Below are 19,155 nucleotides of genomic sequence, written 5' to 3'. Positions count from 1 at the left end.
TGAAGTGCAGTGTCCAGAACTGAATACAGTACTCCAACTGTGGCCTGACCAATGTCATATAAAGGGGGTGAGAATCACCTCCTTGGACCTGCTCGTGATGCATCTGTGGATGCATGATAAGGTGCGGTTAGCCTTCCTGACTGTGTCCCCACATTGTCAGCCCATGTTCATCTTGACGGGAAGGGAGTTCCCCAGCCTGTAGGCATGCTGCTTGTTCTTTCTCCCTAGGTTCAGTACCCTGCACTTGTCAGTATTGAATCCCATCTTATTCTCATCTGCCCACCTCTGTAACCTGTCCAGATCCAATTGCAGCCTGTCCTTCATCTCTGGCGTGCCCACTTCTCCCCACATCTTAGTGTCATATGCGAATTTGAACAAGGTGCTGTTCAGCCCCTTGTCCAAGTCACTGATGAAGATGTTGAACAGTGCGGGCCCGAGGTCCGAGCCCTGGGGGACCCCACTGCCCTCATCCCTCCAGGTCGAAAATGACCATCCACCACTGCTTTCTGGGTATGGCCCTCTAGCCAGTTGGCAACCCATCTGACTGTGTAGGCATAAACACCACAATCTCCTAAATTTTTTAACAAGAATGGGGTGAGAGACAGTGTCGAAGGCCTTCCTAAAGTCCAAAAAGACTACGTCCACTGCGACACCTGTGTCCAAAGATTTTGTGAGTTGGTCGTAGAAGGCCACCAGGTTGGTCTGACAGGACCTGCCTCTAATGAACCCATGTTGGTTGCCCCTAAGCACACACTCCCCTGCTTGCCCCTTGCAGATGTGAACCTGGATAATTTTCTCAAAGAGCTTCCCCAGGACCGAAGTAGGACTAACAGGCCTATAATTTCCTGGGTCCTCCTTCCTCCCTTTTTTGAAAATAGGGACCACATTGGCCCTTTTCTAGTCCTCTTGCACTACACCAGAGCACCATGAGTGCTCATAAAGCTGTGCCAGGGGTCCCACAATGACTTCTGCTACTTCCCTCAGCACCCTGGGGTGGAGGTCATCAGAACCTGCTGATTTGAACACATCTAGTCCCACCAGAAGTTCCCTGACTAGGTCCTTTCTGACCCTGCACCTGGCTGTGCCTCCCCTGGGATGATCGGGGATCCTGGTGGGGGGGGATGACCTGGTCCCTGCTCAGAAAAATGGAGGCAAAGAAATTGTTAAATAGGTTAGTGCACCCATCGGGTCTCGAACATCCAGTCACATGCCACGTGACCCCAGATGTATAGGGGTGTCCGCTGATCTGTCCTTGAGATCCTGCCGAGTGGATGTTTCCCCCCTTTGGGGTATTCTTTTCCCCAATCTCGTCTGCCATGACTTTGTATCTTACTCCAGTGGTGGGGTCTGACTACCAGGGTTCTCAAGTGTCTGGAAACTCTGGACGGTGATCTTCCGCGAGGCTCCAGCCTCCCCTATACCTTGCCCTTATACCCAGCTGCGACAAGTTCCTGATGATGTTTGGCCCCATGTCCTCCTATAGAGATTGGCAATAGGCCACCTGAGCAGCCCACCTCATACTCTATCTACTGGGTCCCCCAACTGTCTAGTTCTCCTTGAGGTTTTCGTGGTTTAGCCAACACTAAGGGATCTCTCTAGGCCGTACCTAACAACCTCTCCAAAAGTGGGAAACAGAAAGAGACAAAAAAACCCACAATACCAGATAGACTCCCAGGTTGCTTAGGATGTGCCTACTGGCCTTTTACTACCTGACCCCACAGCTTACTCCACTACGCTAGGACCAGACTTCTAAAGCCCCTAACTGGCCTGTCTCTGGGTCTGCCCTGTCTGCCGGCTACCATGTTCTCCCCTCCATTCTTCACCCAGCCTGTGGGTTTGCTGACCCTTGGTGGTCCCTCTAGCCATGTCTTCCCCCCATTTCCTGCTGGGTGACTCAGCGTTGCTGGAGCCCATCTTCCGCAGCCCCTCTTGCTGTTTAGGCTCTTCATTCCCCGCCTGGGGTATCTCCTTGAGCCCTCTTGAGCCCACACTGGCCCTACCTGGTATGGCGTCCTGTGTTCTGCTGTCCTCCCTAGTTCTTTGAGGGCACTTCCCATTGACCCACTCCTTCTGTTCTGCTCGGTCTTCCCATCCGAGTCCTCTGTCGGAATGGGGTGCCTCCTCTTCTCCCTTCTCTGTTCTGCCACCGGCGTCTTTCCTGCACCAGACTTCAAGGTGTCTTTCTGCACAGTGGGAGGCAGTCCTGCCCCCTATTCCCCCTGATGGGGGTCCCGGGAACGACTTTCCCACCGGCGACCTTCTGGTTCCCTCCTCTGGGTCCTCGCCCGTGGCTCCTTTTATCTTCCCTGTCCAGCTCCCGTCACCCCTGTTACCAGCTGGCTGCAGCTTTAAAAAGGTGTGGCTAACGAGCCGCTCAGGTCCCTCCATCATTTCCAGTTTCGCTGCGGCTCCAGCTACAGGTAAGGGATTTTCTGGTTTTTTTCTGTCTCCTTTCGTCTTCCCCAGCATGTTCCTGACCCCAGGGTTCCCCCCTGGCCCCTCGGGGTCTATCCCTTGATTCCTCCCCATGACAGTTAGCTTTGTCATCTGGTGAGACCACCAGATTTCCAAGTGTGTCCTGCAGACGCCCCACGTTACCCGGAACCTTCTTTTTACCCCCTGTGTATTTAGAAAAGGACTTCTTGTTGTCCTTGATCTGGGTTGCTAGTCCCAGTTCCATCTCTGCCTTGGCCTTCCTGACTGCCCCCCTACAATCCCGAACAATGCTGTTGTTGTTTTATTGAGATAGCCATTTGTTTCTAAATGAAACATTTGAAAAATTCAGTTGACTTCTTTAAAAATATGCAAATATTGCAGTTTTATTGCATTTTTCATTGAAATGTTTATTGCTACTTTTATCAGTTGCTTCTGAAACTGATAATGAATGATTTTTTAAAATATTTTTGATCAGTAACAAAATTGTTGATGATTATTTAGATAACTAGATGATATTTTTTATAAAAAAATTCTCTCAAATAGTTCAAATAATGAAAGATGGTTGGTTTAAAATCCTGCAGAACAGGAACAACTAGAACTTTTATTTTTGAAATTCTTTTTGACAGTCTTCCACCAGCTCAAATTGCACTTCCTTCGCACAGTATAGTCTTGTGAAGTTTTTTATATACATTCCCCATAGACAATAATACCATCTGAATGATCTTGTTACTCCAATAATGCTTTCCTCAACTTATATAATTTCCTGAGACAAATGTGTTTTTAAATGCAAGATTGACAAGGATCACAACTTGTATCAAAATTCTTGCTTAACTTGTCTATCCACACAAGAGCAGAACTGTTTTCTGGATCTGAGCACATATTTTTCAATGAATTGCTTATTCACTGAAAAATGCAGTTTTTCAAGTAATTAAAAAGGATTGGCAAAGTCAGGTCAAATTCAATGAGTAGATTCACCCAACAAAAATGGAGACACCAAAATGGTTCAAGTTGCCATTTTTTAAATGAAATTCCAACTCTTCTTTTCAGATTGTTGTTTTTATTTTGTGAATTGCCAAAATGTAATGAAAAATTGGGACAAAATGGAAAATGAAATGAGCAGGTTGTGAAGGTCAAAGGAAATGTTTAAGTTTTCCCCAAGCAAATATTTTTCAGTTGTTTTGTCTTGTTGAGAAAATGGAAAAATTGTTGTTTTGACTTGCTCTAAGCTATTCCTCCCCCTCCCCCCCAGTTTTTCTGAGGGATTTTTGCACATTTCCAGAAAACACAGGCTCCTCATCAATTATGTCTCTCAGACTATCAAATTATTCTCCTGTTCTTGCTACCTATTCCTACTGCTGCTGTCCAGCTGAAATCAAGGCATCTTTCTTTTGGACACTAGGCAAGCACATAATATGAAATAGTCCCTGCCTGTAAACTTAATGTCTGAAAATAGACAAGAGTAGGGTGGGAAACAGAGGTCCAGTGATTTGTTCAATGTCATGGCGGGTCAACACCAGAACCAAGAGGGGAACTAGGATACCATGGACCCTAGCCTTATGCCCTGTAACCTGGACCACATTGTTTTGTGCTTGCTACTTCTGTACTAAAGAGCAGTCCCTGCAGGACTATGATGTACAATAGCTATGACATTCTAGTCCAAGGCTGTCCAGCTGGTAGCCCATGGGCCTCATCCAGCCTGCGAAAAGTTAACATGTGGCCCCCAAGCTTCCACCTGGCCACCACTGTTCCTATTGAAGTGGTAGTAACCAGGATCTCTAGGGCAGGACAGCCTGGCAGAAGGCTCGGTGAGCTCACTGCCCATAAAACAGTGCCAATGGGATGAGGGCTCAGGCAGGGGGCTCATGCTGCTCATGTGGCGGTGGTGGGCACTGTGGGGCGGGATCACCTGCACAGTGCTGGTGACAAGAGAGGGGGCTCATCTGGTAGGAGGAGGGAAGGGGTTCATGCAGCAGCACAAGGGAATGGTGTGCATGGTGGTGGTAGCATTGGGGGAGGAGAGGGGCTTATACTGTTTGTGCAGCAGTGGAGAATTGCCTGTGCAGTGATGTGAATGGAGGGCTTGGCCAGCAGCAGTTGCAGGTGTGATCACCAGTATGGTAGTAGCAATGGGGAGGCTTGCAGTTCTTGCATAGCAGCAGTTAGTGAGGGGGATTGCCCATGCAGTGGTGGCAATGTGGGGGGTTGTGTGGCAGGGGGCACTGCACACATCAGGGGCTTTGGGGAGCTCACGTGAATACTGCAACTTGTAGCCCATGGGATGTATGGCCCGGGGTCTGCAATCAGTGCAACATGTAGCCTCTGACCACTTTGAAGTTGGACAACCCTGTTCTTGTCCATCCATTTAGACAGTTTGGCTGGGCTATAACAAGCCCTTGCTCTATCCTTCTTCAGCAGCAGTATCATAGATGCTGAATAGGGCTGTGCGAAATTTCGATGGCAGTTTAATTTCGACGCTGTTTCAACTCATTTTGAGCTTGAAACAGCAAAATCAAAATGAACCAGAGAGCTTCGAAACAGCCTCCAAATGAAACAAGCAAGTTGAAAGGAGGGGAAGGAGTGCTCTCATTATTGACTGTGTGACTAGTGACTGTCATCCTTTCCTAAGGTCCCTGCCAATCCCAGTGCTCTGGGGGGTGGGATGGAAAAACTGCATAAAAGACAGCATTGTTTGAACTGCCCTGCTTTCTGCCTTGGTGTCAGTTGAGTGAGGGTGTACCTTAACACACACACAGTGTCACCCACCCATGACTCAAGTTTTGCCTGTCAGCAGCTAAAGCTAAACCCAGACTCCCCCTGCACCTGTCTCCTTGACAGCTGGCAGGCTTTGTGGCTGCAGCAGGGCCTAGGAGGCCTGCAGTTTTCACCCCCCTTGTGCCCCAAGACAGACACAGTCCCACAAGCACCCATGTCATGAGTTTTGCCTGTCAGCAGCCAGAGGTGCAGGGCCCCAGAATATAGAAGCCCCTGCACTGATCCCCTTGACGGCTGGCAGGCTTCATGGCCTCAGCAGGGGCTAGCAGGCCTGCAGCTGTCACCCTGCTGAGCCTTAACACACACACAGTGTCACCCATGTCATGAGTTTTTCTTGTCCGCAGCTTGACGTACAGTTTTCCCCAAACTGCTGCACCTATGTCCTTGAAACTTGGCAGGTTTTGTTGCCTCAGCAAGGGATAACAAGGCTGCAGTTGTGACCCTGCTGTGGCTTAGCACATATACATGACATGAGTTTTTTACTTTCAAGACTCTGAGGTGCAGTTTCCCTGAAACCCCTGTACCTATCTCCTTGAAACTTGGCAGGCTTCGTGCCCTCAGAAGGGGCTATCATTTCATCCAAATCAGGCCAGAAATGACAAAGTTATAGGCTGTTTCAAGCTTCCCCATTATAGCTTATGGGAAAAACATCGAAAAAGTGTCAAAACAGCAAAACTGTTTCAACAAAATGAAATGGAACAGCAGTTTCGAATCGAAACTAAATTCAAAACGAAATGCTGTTCCGTCGAAACACAAGTCAAAATGGAACGGTGGCATTTCGCACAGCCCTAATGCTGAATCATTGAAATCCAGGCCCCTGGCAGACATTAGAATCACTGTACAGTTGGGCTCTGAGGAATTTTATGCCCAATCCCAAAGATCACACCTCCTGCTGTATCAGATGTGCATGGGGATAATATTCCTCAGAACCCAATTGTACAATTGTGCAGCCAGGAACCTGGCATGGGGGACCCAGTCCCCCAAACCAGGTTCCCTGCTTGCTGGTAGCACTGATGCAGCCTGGCATTAGGGAACCACTTCCCTGATGCTGGGCTGCACCAGTGTGCCTTTAAGTAGGTGGGTCTCTGAACCAGGGACTGCCTCTGCTGATCAGGTGGGGAGAGCAATGGGGAGAGCCCCAAGTGCCAATTCCCAGTATAGAAGCATGCTGCTTGAAACTGGAGAGCTCATCAGTCACTAGCTCCGTGCGCACTGCTTCCAGGCCAGAGCACATATAGCTGGGGACTAAGGAGCCCCTCTAGTAAGCAACTGGCAACTGGGGAGCTCCCCAAAACCCAGCTGCATGATCTGGCTCCATAGCTTCCACACCAAGGTGCATGCAGCCAAGTAGTGGATGCATATATGACAAACAAGAAAGAATTACTCCTATATTTAGAATCCCTACCTCTGGACTGAGCCCAGTAGTTGTCACTCAAAGCAAATGCAACACTGTTGAAGACTGGATCATCCAACACTACTTATCTCTAAGCAAATCAAGCCTCAATCCCTGATGTCCCTGCAGGCAGGTTCCATCCTTCACTCTTTTTCCATGATAACAGTCAAACCTCCCTACTCTCAGATCTTAGGTCTGATTTGTGCTTATATATCTGCATGACTGGGGCAGGAAGAGAATTTCTGCACTAAAAGAGGTTCTTTCTGGGCACATCTACACGAGATGCTACATCACTGTAGCGACGAGCTATGGTGATGTAGCTTATTGCTGCAGTGGCATAGCGTTGGCAGGCACTAATCATGATGCTACTGCTACATTGCTGTAGCAACGAACTACGTTGCCATAGCTCATTGCTACAGCAAAGTAGGTGCAGAAACAACCTGTGTGCCGCTGGAACTGCGCAGTCAGGCACACGTAACACATTAAGCTAATGTACATTTGATTCTGAGAGAGAAATTAGTCTTCCATGTTGTTACTAAAAGAAAAGAAGTTTGATACAATGAATTATTTATTCTGCTGCCACCCAACCTTTCAGTAAACCAGTGTGCAATGTTCTAGGCTGTTTGTTAGCTAGGTTTTTAAAACAGATACAAGCAAAGAGTATTGTACACAAAATAGTCTGTGAAACTCACTGCCACAAATTGTCAAGGTTCAAAATGAATGGGACAATATAGGTGTAATCATGATGCCAACAGCTATGTTAGGTAGGATGGTTGTTTATAAGGGATAGAACACCTCATGGTGTTCTGTGGAAGCAGATTGTAGATAGGACAGGGGAAGGGGTTTGGAGTGGCACTTGGGGAGGGCACAGGGCTTAATTTGTGGCACACCTGCCAAAAAGGTTGACCCCATTGCCCTAGCTACTCAGTTATTGTAGGCAAAACACAGGAAAGCTCTCTCTTCTCCTCCATTCCTGACTCAATAAGTTCCTCTGGTTACGTATTTTGGTTGACTACATTTTCAGGCATCCAGAGGCCACTGCATGTCTATAAGGGTCATATGTACATGCATTGCCAGTGCACAGATTACTGTGCAGACCCAGCCTATACATACAGGCCACTATGTACATGTGCAGTCTATGCAGCCATGACTAAAATTCCTGCCTGGTACATAAAAGACTCAGATGACCAGAAATGCCATGTAGACAACCAAATCTGGACCCTTCTATAAGATTGTGCATAAAGGGGGCTGCCACATGCAGTCCCTGGTGCATAGGTGCCACCTTTGTTTTTTGCCGGTGGATGCTTGCAGACATAACAACCCCCCCACCAAAACAGCGCTTTACTTTTAACCCAGCACATTCCTGTGCTGAGCCCCACGCATGCCCAGAAGAGGCAGCACGTTACTTCAACCCAGCTCTGCAGCATCTCTAAAGATGCAGCACTTTAGTGGGGCCTTTTTGGTGCTTTCATTTAATAGCTGATTGAATCAGCTTTAGCTAAAAGCACCAAAAAACCCTGCTGAAGCACCCAATCTATACAGACGCGGAAGAGCCGGATTTCAGGAACATGCTCTTTTTTCCAGTAACGTGCATTTTTTGGTTGGTTGGTTTTAACATCTGCACGCATGGCTCTGTTGAGTACTCACTAATTTTTTTCAGTGTTTGCTTGAGCAACAGAGCACCCACAGAGTCAGTGCCTATCCCCTAATGGGGTTGAGATGCCCAGCTGCTGGTTTGGTTATTTCAGTGTGTACTGAGGCAGCTCTACCTGAAGAGAAGATGGGCATATATACTATTGCAGGAAGCAAGTAAGTTGACTTGTTTGCTTGCTACCCATTGGAAATTTGCAACAAAGTCAAACAGTGCAATCTGTTTCTTTACCTTATTCCCTTCAGGATCCAGCAATCTTGGAAGCTTCTTGCAACTACCTCACCTCAGGCTCCTCCCTTGTGTTGTGCCTTCAGAGACAGAATGCTGTGAAGAAGCTACTTGACTTATTGGGGCCAGAGGATCCTCACCTGGCCAGAGCACAAAATCCATTCCTTTGGAGGGCTCAGTATGGCACCAGCTTAATCCAAAATGGATTTTACGGTAGGCTTTTGAGTTTAAAAAAAAATGTCTAAATGGCTCAGATATGTCAAGGGAAACAAACATAATTCTACAGCTTGTTCAAGCATTGGCATGTACTTATACCAGGGATGTCAAACTCATGAGGCCCCCTAGGACAGATTTAGACCCACACTGCAGCTGTAGGGTGGGTTGTGTTATATGCAGCTCAGATAGCCACAGGTATTAACGCAACCATCATTTGCCCTGACTTGACATCTCAGGCTCAGAAACCTTTTACTAGCATTCCAATGTGATCTTTCTGGCCATGGACTCTCCTCTTAAAAAGGAAATTAGTGACTTGAGGGCATCAGGACCCCTGGGATTTGAACCGGGACTTTTATAGCCATAGACAGCTCAGGCTGCAACACCATCAAGCAGCTGACTGAACATTAACCCCAGCTCAGTCAGGACCCTCGCATGAAAGTCCCAGTGATGTACCAGGTGACCTGAGTGAACAATGAGTACCACAAGCCCCTCATTGGAGTGCTATAAAACCCTCCCACTTCTTCTAGGACCTTGTCCCAGCAATAACATTGTTAGGTGTTGCTACTCCTGCTGCCTTGGATCTTCCTATTTGTTCCTGGTTACTTTTTCTCCTGTCTTGGACCCTTTGGCTTTGATCAACTGCTTGTCCTGACCATGACCTTGTCTTGACCTTGGCTTGACACCCTGGAAACTGGACTGATACCTGGGTTTGACCTTGGCTATTTGCATTCTAGTAAATCCTTGACTCTGGTCCTGCCTGGCTATGACTTGGTTGGCTCTGACAGAAGGACTTCCAGGATCAAGACTGCAGATTATGATGGAGGAAGGTGAACAGCCTAAGAATAGGCTTGTGGATGTTATATAGCAGTCTACTCTTAGTAAAGTGTCTCCCCCTCATCAGTGAGACCATGATTGCTCTTACTAAGATCACATCCCAGATACCAGACACCTATATCCTAGCTGCATGGACTTTTTGGAAATCACGTTCCAAATCACTTTTTGGGCTGCCGAATATTTCTATGCATAATCTGTGTTTTCATCTATAGCAGTTACTATTCCATTAAGATTAGGCTAAGCACATCTGGAGAATTCCAAAGAGTCCCAAAAAATTGAATTTGTAAAAAGAAAAATCATAATCCCTTACTAGCCTACAGTGAATTTCCACACACTATGGGTCTGGTATGACTGGAGTGATTGGCATCATCCACAATCAGGCTATTGCCTAATTATGAAGATGCATTTGCTGCCTGAGTTACAGAAAGATAGCTAGTAGGCAGGATCTCACTCCAGGCTGTGCTTCTTGCAGGACATGCCTCATCTAACTCAAAGGCTACAACCTCAGTTATGCAGCTGTCCTTGTTTCAGGGATCTGGCTTCACTAAGGAGGTTGAGATTCTTGTGAAAGGCCTTCTGTTTCAAGAAAGAGAGCTTTTACATATTAAAATAAAGAAAATACTCCTTACCCAGAAGGTCTTAATACGTTCTCTGAAGGTCAGTATACCCATCCCAAAGAAGAAATCTAAATACAGTTCTTAATTTGACTAGTAACCACCAAAGCAGCCTTCTACACTGCTCTGCATGTATTCACCTACTTGGCCTCTTAGGAAGTATAACTGCTTCCACAGAATGAAAAGCCCTGTGGCAGCCGCCCCTTCTCCATACCATATCTTCAGGCAACAGAACAAAGGTTTGATAGGTTAGTCAAGACAGATGCCACCCACTATCTTAGGTTCCATATTCATCCACTCCATTATCCTTTGGGAACTGCTTGGCTGCCTTCTGAACATGTATCAGCAGAGACCATTGGATTCCAAACACCACTGTGACTTGCCATACTGTCCACTTCAAAGTGTCTGCTCCCAGTTCACTCTCTGTGATCCCTTTCAGGGGCCTTCTCATGAGATTTTCTTTCAGCAGGATGTTGCCTACCTTCTGTCACAGAGCTATAGAAGAGAGTCTTCCACTACACTGTGGAAAGGGTTTCCAAAGCAGTTACTTCCTGATCCCAAAAAGAAAAGGAAGATGGTATCCTTTCTTGGGTTTAAGGAAGCTTAGATCCTTCATCCATGAGCTCAAGTTCAAGATGACAACACTAGGAACCATAACCCACCTCTGCAGACAGAGAGCTGGTTTGAATCTCTTAACCTTCAGGACGCTTGTTTTCCAACCCAAAATGCCTGCGATATGTGGTAGGTCAGAACTACTGCCCAACAAAGTACTATAATTGAGTGTGGAAAAATCAAACATGGTTTCAGTACAAAACAGAAGTCTCTTTGGATTTTCTGTTGGCCAGAGCTTACCTCCTTCAGGACGTCCTGACAGATGTACACCAGGATAGCAGGAGCTGTTTTATACCAACAGCAATGAGCACTTGCCTATCCATTCTTAACCACATGGTTTCCTGCATGCCAGATTTCACCTCAGATGCATATAGGCATGGCATCTGTTCCCCAGAAGGGTATCACCTGAGCATGATAATAACCATTTCTTTCCAGTTAGGTCCTTCCTTTGATGGTGGAAGGACCCGGCAAATATGTGGCATCCTGTTCCCTCTTTCCAAATATTGTTGACATTTGGAATGGTTTCCTCCTCAGTGAGGTACAGAGCACATATGAATAACCTCTAAGGCCTCTGGCCTCCTGAGGAATCTTTCAGGGAAACTAGACCTGATGCATCTTCCACGGGATACTGCTGCTAGTAGTGCATCTTTTGGGCCCTCAGAATACACAAGAGAACTGTCTCAGCAGGCACAACTCTCTGAATCATGAACAGGGATCAAGGATACTGTTTTTCAGGATATATTTTTAGATTGGGTCCATCCAGAGATGTACCTCTTTGTCTCCTACATCAGCAAGGAATGCTGAACCTTTTGTTCTAAGGTGGGTCTCAGCCTGATTTCATTGTCCAGTGCCTTTCCCATCTTATCGTCAGGTGAATTCTAGTATCCCTTTCTGAGTATACCTCTAATTTCATAACTACTCTGCAAGGTTAGGCAAACTGCCACAGAGCAGATTCTATTGACTCCAACATGTTTATTTTATGGACCTTCTTTGTATATTGTGAAAGAGTCCCAGGCCCGGTCAGCTGCTGCCTCTGGACCTATTTTCCCACAATGGAGGAAGATGCTGCACTCAGATTTATTTACTCTCCCTCTCACAGCCTGGTGACTTGATGGCCCTCAAGCAAACCTATTTGGCTTAGAGTATTAAGTTCTTGGTTTGGTGTTATGTGAAGTCCCCTTTCCATTATGAGATCTCCCTTCTGGGTACTTAGGGCCACCTCCTAGAGCTGAAATGCATTGACTTTTTTCTCTGTTTTTTCAAAGTGACCTTGCCATTATCTCAGCTCACCACCCACTAGAAAATGACCAGCTTGTCTTCTCCCACTCAACAATGCTAAAATTTTCTCAAGGATCTGACAAAGATATTCTCTCTGGTGAGAGATTTAGTTTCTCACTATGACCTGATTTTGGCCCTAATAGCAATGATGGCCCTACCACTTGAATCAATGGCAAACTACATGCTCTCCCATCTGTCCACGAAGATGGTCTTCTTGTGATCATCATCTTTGCAAAATAGGGAGAGAGACACTGGTGGAAAATCCCTGCCTATCCTATCAAAATACCCTTTTGTCATGTTTGGAAAAGGTCAATAAGTCTCGAAATGTAGAAATGCTAGGACTTGATCATCAAGTGATAAAAAAGCAATGTAACATCAATCAGTGTGTTGGCCCTACAGTACACATTCCTTAGGAGGTCTCCCAAAAGCTAGTCTAGTAGAACTGCCCTTGTGGTGTCTGTTTAGGGATTTCCTTTGAACGCCTAGTCTTTTCTAATGTTGCAGTCACAAATGCCTCCAAGACTAGAAAAGTCGCATAGGTTAGCTGCTAAACAACCTACAACTTGTATTCACCTGTATAGAGAGACCAGATTCTGCACTGTGGTACTGGAGCTGAGAGCAACTCAGCTGGATCTCAAAATCTTCATTGCACACATTCAAGTAAAAGTGATACAGCTGTTGCTAACATATTCTGTCAATTGTTGAGGCAGATCTTGGTCCAGCTTGCTGTGCCAAGAAGCATTTTGCCTTTGGAAAATGGGAATTCATCAGCTCATCAAATCCTTTAGGCAAGGAAAGATCACTTGCAGACAAACTGGGTATGTCTACACAAGATGCTTTACGGCACAGTAGACTAACTGACTGTGCAGTAAAGCATCACCATCTACATGTGCAGGCACTTACTGCACAGTGAGTAAGTCTACTGTGTGGTTAATTTGCTACTTGCAAATGCAGGTAGCACATTAACTGCTCCATAATTACTGCACAGTAGCTCACATGTAGATGCCTACCGGGAGCAAATTTGCTCCCAGTCAGCCCCACCACCAGGGGGGCCACCCTCAGGCTAGCCCCAGGGCCACAAGACCCAGAGATTCTCTTTTGCCTGCCCCAGCCTAGCCTTTAAAACGCTGCAGTGACCCCAGGGGCCTGTGCCACCTGCTGCCTGACTCTGGTCACCAATTCCCACAACAGTGGCCCCAGGCCAGCCACAGCAGCCTGCCAGACCCCAGTGCTGGCCCCCGGCCAAGCCCCACTGCCTGCTTGCCTGTCACATGCTGTGTTCCTCTGCTGTGTGCTGCGTGTACCTGCCCAGGCCTGGTAGACCCAGACTCTCACCCACAGCACCTGAGGGCCATCAAAGGACCCATGCTGACATCATCCTTGACACTGCCCACTGTGTCCCATAGGCCTTACTGGACCCAGGATGAGACCATGGACCTCATTGCACTGTGGGGTGAGGCTGAGGTCCAAAGCCAATTCACCCATGGCGAGTGCTCCAACACACATATCTATGAGGGTCTGGTGGCCTGCATGCAGGAACATGGGCACAACCAGTTAGCATGTCAGTACCACATAAAGATCAAGGCCCTGTGGGCACAGTGGATCTGTGTCACTGACCACAACTACCTGTTGGGGGCAGGCCTGAGGACCATGCTCGTCATGTGGCAGCTGGACTGTATTCTTGCACCCCAGGACTCGGTGGAGCCCCACCTTGCTTTCCAGCATGGGCGCCATGCTGGAGTCTCCACCATAGCCTGGCAGTGGCAACAAGACATCAGTGGGGAGGGCACCTCGGGGCACCTGGAATACATCCTGCCACAGTTCTTGCTCCCAGTGTCATCCACGAGGTCCAGCAGCCTGGGCCGCTGCTTGCCCTGCCAGCTCCAGGTGTGCAGCCCCACCCAGGAGGCCAACCCGGGGATGACACTGCCCATTCTGAGGAGCTCCAGCTCCTCCCCAGAGGGGGCCCCTTTCTGGCCAGCCAGGCACCATGCCCCTGCACCCTAGAGCCACATGTCATCACCACCAGCAGGGACAAAATCAGGCTGTCAGGCATGCCTTCCACACCCACTCAGTAAGCTCTGCACTGGGAGGAAGGCCTTTTCCTGCCCGCCCTGACCAAGCTCCCCACTGGCCCCTGGAGTTCCCTTCTCCACAGCATGCAGAGAGGTGGGAGGCAGTGTAAAATTTTACTGAGCAGCCAGTGCCCACTCAGCTAGGCAGGCATGGGCCTCTCACACACAAGAAATGCATCATTCCTGACAGTGATGTTATCCTTGGCTGTGCGGGTCAGGGATGTGTAGCATAGGCACAGGTATCCCTCCAGCTGGCAAACACTTTGAGGAAGTGTGGGCTTGCCTGCCACACCGTTAAAGCTCAGGGTCCTACACCTGGTTCTCAATGTGTGCTTGGGGCACCAGGATGATTAGCAGCAGCAGGGTATAGTGGGTCAGGCACCCCTTGATCCATGCAAACAGCTCTCTGCAGCACACCCAGGACACTCTTCCCAGGGGCATGCTTGGGACACAGAGCACATGTGCAGGGGGACCTGTCCCAGAGCACCTCTCCAGAAAGGCCCCCTGAGGGAGGGCACCACCAGCTCTGTGTCCCAGTCAGCCTTCACCCCTTGTCCCACAAGTCTGAGTGCCATGGACCTGGTGGCAAGGGAGGACATGGTCTGGCCTGCAAGAGATGCGGGGAGTGGGTCTGGAGTGCCCACAGCAAGTGCTGCCAGGAGCCAGGCCTGTCCTGGCCTGGAAAGGGAGCAAAGAAGCAGGATGCCTATGGCAAGTGATCAGTGGTCCACCTGCCCCTGCAGAGGCTCAGCCAGTGGCCCCTGTACCAGGGCCTGCCCAGCCAACTCATCATGGTCCTTGGGCATTTGAGTGTGCATGATCCCTGGTCTGAGGCCAGGCAGTGCAGAGCTCCCTGGCATAGCCCAGATTATTTCAGAAATTTTGCAAACTCTCAACAAACAGCCTCTTTCTCCAGGCTCTGCAGGTCCAGCAGCTGCACAAGGGGATGCGCCTGCAGGGTCACCCCCAGTCTTGGCCTGGGTCCTCTGTATGCTCTGGCTCCAGCAGCAGCAGACCTAGAACTGGACCTGCTGCTGGACTGGCTGGTCACTGCCAGAGTAGTGGAGGCAGACTCATGGGCCTGGCATGTAGAGGACATTGTGCACAAGCAGAAGAAGGATGGGGAAAAGGCCCAAGAGGACCAGACATTCTAGGAGAGGCTCCTGGCCATCAAGGAAAGTCACGTTGCCTTCCTCAAGAGCATGGTGGAGGCCCAGGAGCAGCAGGCCACGGTAGTGGCCATGACAGTGGAGACTATGGAGAAGGACCACTGGGTACTGGACACCATTCTGGCCCTGGCAGTCACCTTTACCTTGCCCACCTCTCTGTTCCTGGCCCTAGCCCTGCCTGCCCTCTTGCAGCTGCCCAGCACCCAGCCACAAGCCCCCCAGTGGGCTTGCACTGAGTAGTGGCACCTCCAGCAGCCAGGTCCCCCTACCCTGGCATCTTCCCTGGGTTCCCCACAAGCTGGCCCCTCTGCTTGCCCCTCCCCCTCACATGTCCCTGCTCCATGCATCCCCAGAGCAGAAGCTGCCCTAAGTGGGGCCAGTGACACGTGCAGGGAGGGAGCTGGCCTTGCTGGCAGAGCAGCAGCTGCCCTTGCCTCCGGGTGAGCCTTTCAGCTACTGGCCTCACAGCAGCGTCTGCATCAGCAGTGGTGCAGCAGAGGCTGGGGCGCTAGGCACCAATCCTCGGGCTCCACCCTGTAGATGCCTCCACCTCACTGCCCCCCACCTCAGGAGGTCACACAAAGCATTGTATGTAGTTTGCACGGGGAAGAGGGTGCTTTATTGGTGATGGGTGGGATGGTTGATGGTGAGGCTCTGTGGTTTAGGGGGCAAGGGGAAAGGACTCTGTGGTTCAGAAGGGAGGTGGGGATGAGGTCTGTTGTTCAGGAGGAAGTCGATGGACAGGTTCTGTGTTTGTGGAGGGGAATAACGGACTTTCCAGAAAACTGTCCACAGTGAGCGTGGTGCTGGGGGTGGACAGTGGGGCTGGGGCCATCCAGGTGGCCTACAGTGGGGAGTACAGGACCAGGTTGTTCACCAGCACCTCTCACACCTGGTGCGCTAGTCCCCGCTGCTGGGTGTATGGCTTGCCCAAGGCCTTGGTGGGGCGGGGGGGATTGCTGTCCCTGCTGCCGCTGCTGGGAGCAGCTCTGCTCCACCTCTGCCTGCTGCATCTCTTCTGCCCAGGCCTCATGGAAGAGCTGCCCCCTGGCCTCACAGAAGTTATGCAGCACACAGGTTGCAACGATGACCCAGGGAATGTTGCCCTCTGTGACCTCATGGCAGCCCTTCAGGTGGCTGAAGGTGCACTCCACCAGCGTGTGGGTCCAGCCTAGGCACTAGTTGAAATATGTCTGGCAGTGGTCCAGTTGGCTGGTGCAGGACTGCATGAGCCAGGGGAGGGGCAGGACTGCCACCTCACCCAGCTGGAGGTTCAGCACTGCTGGTACAAAGCAGCTGCTTTCCACCAGGGCTGGCAGGACAGAGTTTTGAAAGATGTGGGCATTGCCAGCCCAACCGATACTTACATTGGTGAAGGTGCCCCGGTAGTCAACAATGGCTTGCAGCATGATGGAGTAAAAGCCCCACCAGTTGTTTTAGGGGCAGTTGCTGTGGGGCAGGCAAGTGATGGGGATGTGGGTTCTGTACAGGGCCCCGATGCACCTGGGAAAGCCCAGGGCACAGAGCCAGGGTGTCATGGACCGAGAGCATGGTGTGCCCCAGCACATCCTAGAGGGCACCACAAACCTCCAGGATGGCCTTCCCAGTGGTTGCCTTGCCTGTGCTGAAGAGGTGGCTGACAGCGCAGGCTGGTGGGCATGGCAAGCTTCAGCAGGGTAATGGCCAGCCAGGTCTCTGCAGGGAGGGGCGGCTGCATGGTGATGGCCTGCTGCTCTAGGTGCACGCAGAGCTGGTCGAGGAGCTCCTGGAAGGTGGCTTGTCATCGAAAATAACTTCAGCCACTGCTTGTTGTCCCAGATGCACTGGATGACATAGAGCCACCAGCCCTGGCTGGCTGGGAGGGCCCACAGGCAGTAGAGCTGGAGCCCCAGGAGCTTGTGGACAGCACTGAGGGACTCGTGTCTGGCTCCCAAATAGACTTTTGAATTCTTACTGAGTTGGAGTGAACTCTAAGCTCAGAGATGAGAGTTCCAGACTCAGACCAAATGCTGCTGCTCCAGGTTGATCCAGGTGTAAATAGGATACCTAGGCAGTGAGGCTATGAATTAAAAAATAGCAGGATGTGATGCTAGCCTCACTGCACCCTTGAGTATTGTTGGCTTCTGAAATGGTGTGCCTAAACCATGATAGATTGCCTGAACTTCATCTCCAGTTCAGAGGCTGCTCAAGAATTTATTCTTTTGATAAAAGCCTGATTTCCAGCTCCATCTTACCCAAGGCCAGCATATTCCCCTTTGCTTTTTTGCCAATTTAGGGTGCCTGTACATAAGCGTGGAGGCTGCTACGATGCATTGTAATTACAGTGCATTAGAGCAGACTCGATTAAGTCTGTTGAAGCATGGTAATTACCATGCTCCAGCAGCCTCCCACATCTTGTGTATCAGTGTCCCCACACTTCAAAATGGCGGCAGGAGCATTTGAACTAAAGCTCTTCAAATGAGCTTTAGTTCAAGCACCCTGCTGCCATTTTGAAGCACAGGGATGCTGATACAAGAGAAGCTGCTGGAGCTTTAATTAGAGCAGCTCTCGGATCCGCTCTAATTAAAATGCTGTCCCCTGTCCCCCCACTCCCAGAGCACATATAAACTTGCCCATAGACTTAACTTAAAGAGCTCTCGTTCCTCCATTCTTTTTACCCCTTCTTGTATTTCTACAGAGAAGTCATTTCCCCTTTCTGCCTTTGTTTTGCTAGGCTAAACAAGCTACTCTCTTGTAGTCTCAGTTTGTAAGATCAGCTCTCCAGGTACCTCAGCATAGCAACCTTTCTCTGCATCTCTTTCATTTTGAATTCATCTTTCTTGTACATGGAAGAACAAAAGGGTACAGAGAATTCCAGCCTAGGTCTCACCAGTGCCTTGTATTATGGCATTAATACTCCCCTCTCTCTACTGTAGGTATCTTGGCTGATAAATCCTTGAGCTGTATTTGGCTTTTTCATAATGGTAATCACTCTGATTGTTCATCATTGCTTCTGTCATTGCCAGTGGCTTCTAGCTTACAAGGGAAATTCTTCTTATTAGGGCCAAATTCACAAGGATATTTAGGTACTTGATTTATAATAGAAATCAAGGACAAATAAGACTGAAATATTTACATACCTTTATGAAGCTGGGCCTTAGTCCCCCAGTAGCATGACCTTGCACTTCATGCTATTAAATATTATCCTATTTCCACTATAGCAGTCTTCAGGCTCATCCAGTTCTTTTCTTCTTGTGGAGTTAGCTGTTCTTTTATTCCTTGCCACCCCATCTTACGTTTCTATCTGTTTTCCCTCTTCTTTCTCTACTGCAGCAAATCTGTTCTTCAGGTCAATAGCTCATCAATCAACTGGTCTATTGTCCTCCCACATGACCTTCATGATCACATGTTTTCCTAAGCCACCCTTTAGCTCCAGGGGTCTAGTCAGGTATCTGCATATTTTACATTGTCTGTGCAGCCTCTTCTCTCCTTTCCTCCATCTTAATTTCAAACAAACATCTTAACTCTACCATTGTATCCAGCTACCTGTACAGTCCTTGGATAGTCTATGACAACTCAAGGCTAAGTATCTTCCTTCAGGTACTCACTCAGGAATAATGTACATCTTTTACATCCAACCAGCTTCATTGTCTTCTCCATTCTTTTAGTCATCTCCATGGCTGCCTCTGTCATCATCATCTTTCTCCCCCTATCTACTGTCTTTAAAGAAAAAGAGGACAGATTCCACCCCCCACCCCAACTCCCATGCAAAACTCCCTGCTCCCTATTTTCCAGAAATGGAAATTGAGACATGAATAGGTTAAAGAGAGTTTGTACCATGCCTAACTTCTAGTCTTGTGCTTTAACCATGTAAAAGGCCCTCGCTGTGTCCGCGTTA

General features: G+C 48.9%; 1 protein-coding gene across 4 annotated transcripts in view; it reads left to right on the top strand.

Annotated features, from left to right (window-relative positions):
* The window catches only part of CUNH16orf71 (chromosome unknown C16orf71 homolog), a 203,623-nt gene that overhangs the window by 163,411 nt on the left and 21,057 nt on the right, over positions 1 to 19,155 (top strand). For all 4 annotated transcript variants that reach the window (XM_019539984.1, XM_019539985.1, XM_019539983.1 and 1 more), the window contains one exon: positions 8,498 to 8,693. In XM_019539984.1, coding sequence (XP_019395529.1) covers positions 8,498 to 8,693 — 196 coding nt within the window. The remainder of the gene's footprint in view (positions 1 to 8,497; positions 8,694 to 19,155) is intronic.

This window comes from Crocodylus porosus, unplaced genomic scaffold, assembly GCF_001723895.1.
Source record: "Crocodylus porosus isolate Cpor-Errol unplaced genomic scaffold, CroPor_comp1, whole genome shotgun sequence".
Classification (NCBI taxonomy): Eukaryota; Metazoa; Chordata; order Crocodylia; family Crocodylidae; genus Crocodylus; species Crocodylus porosus.
This window is presented reverse-complemented; position numbering and strand designations above follow the sequence as displayed.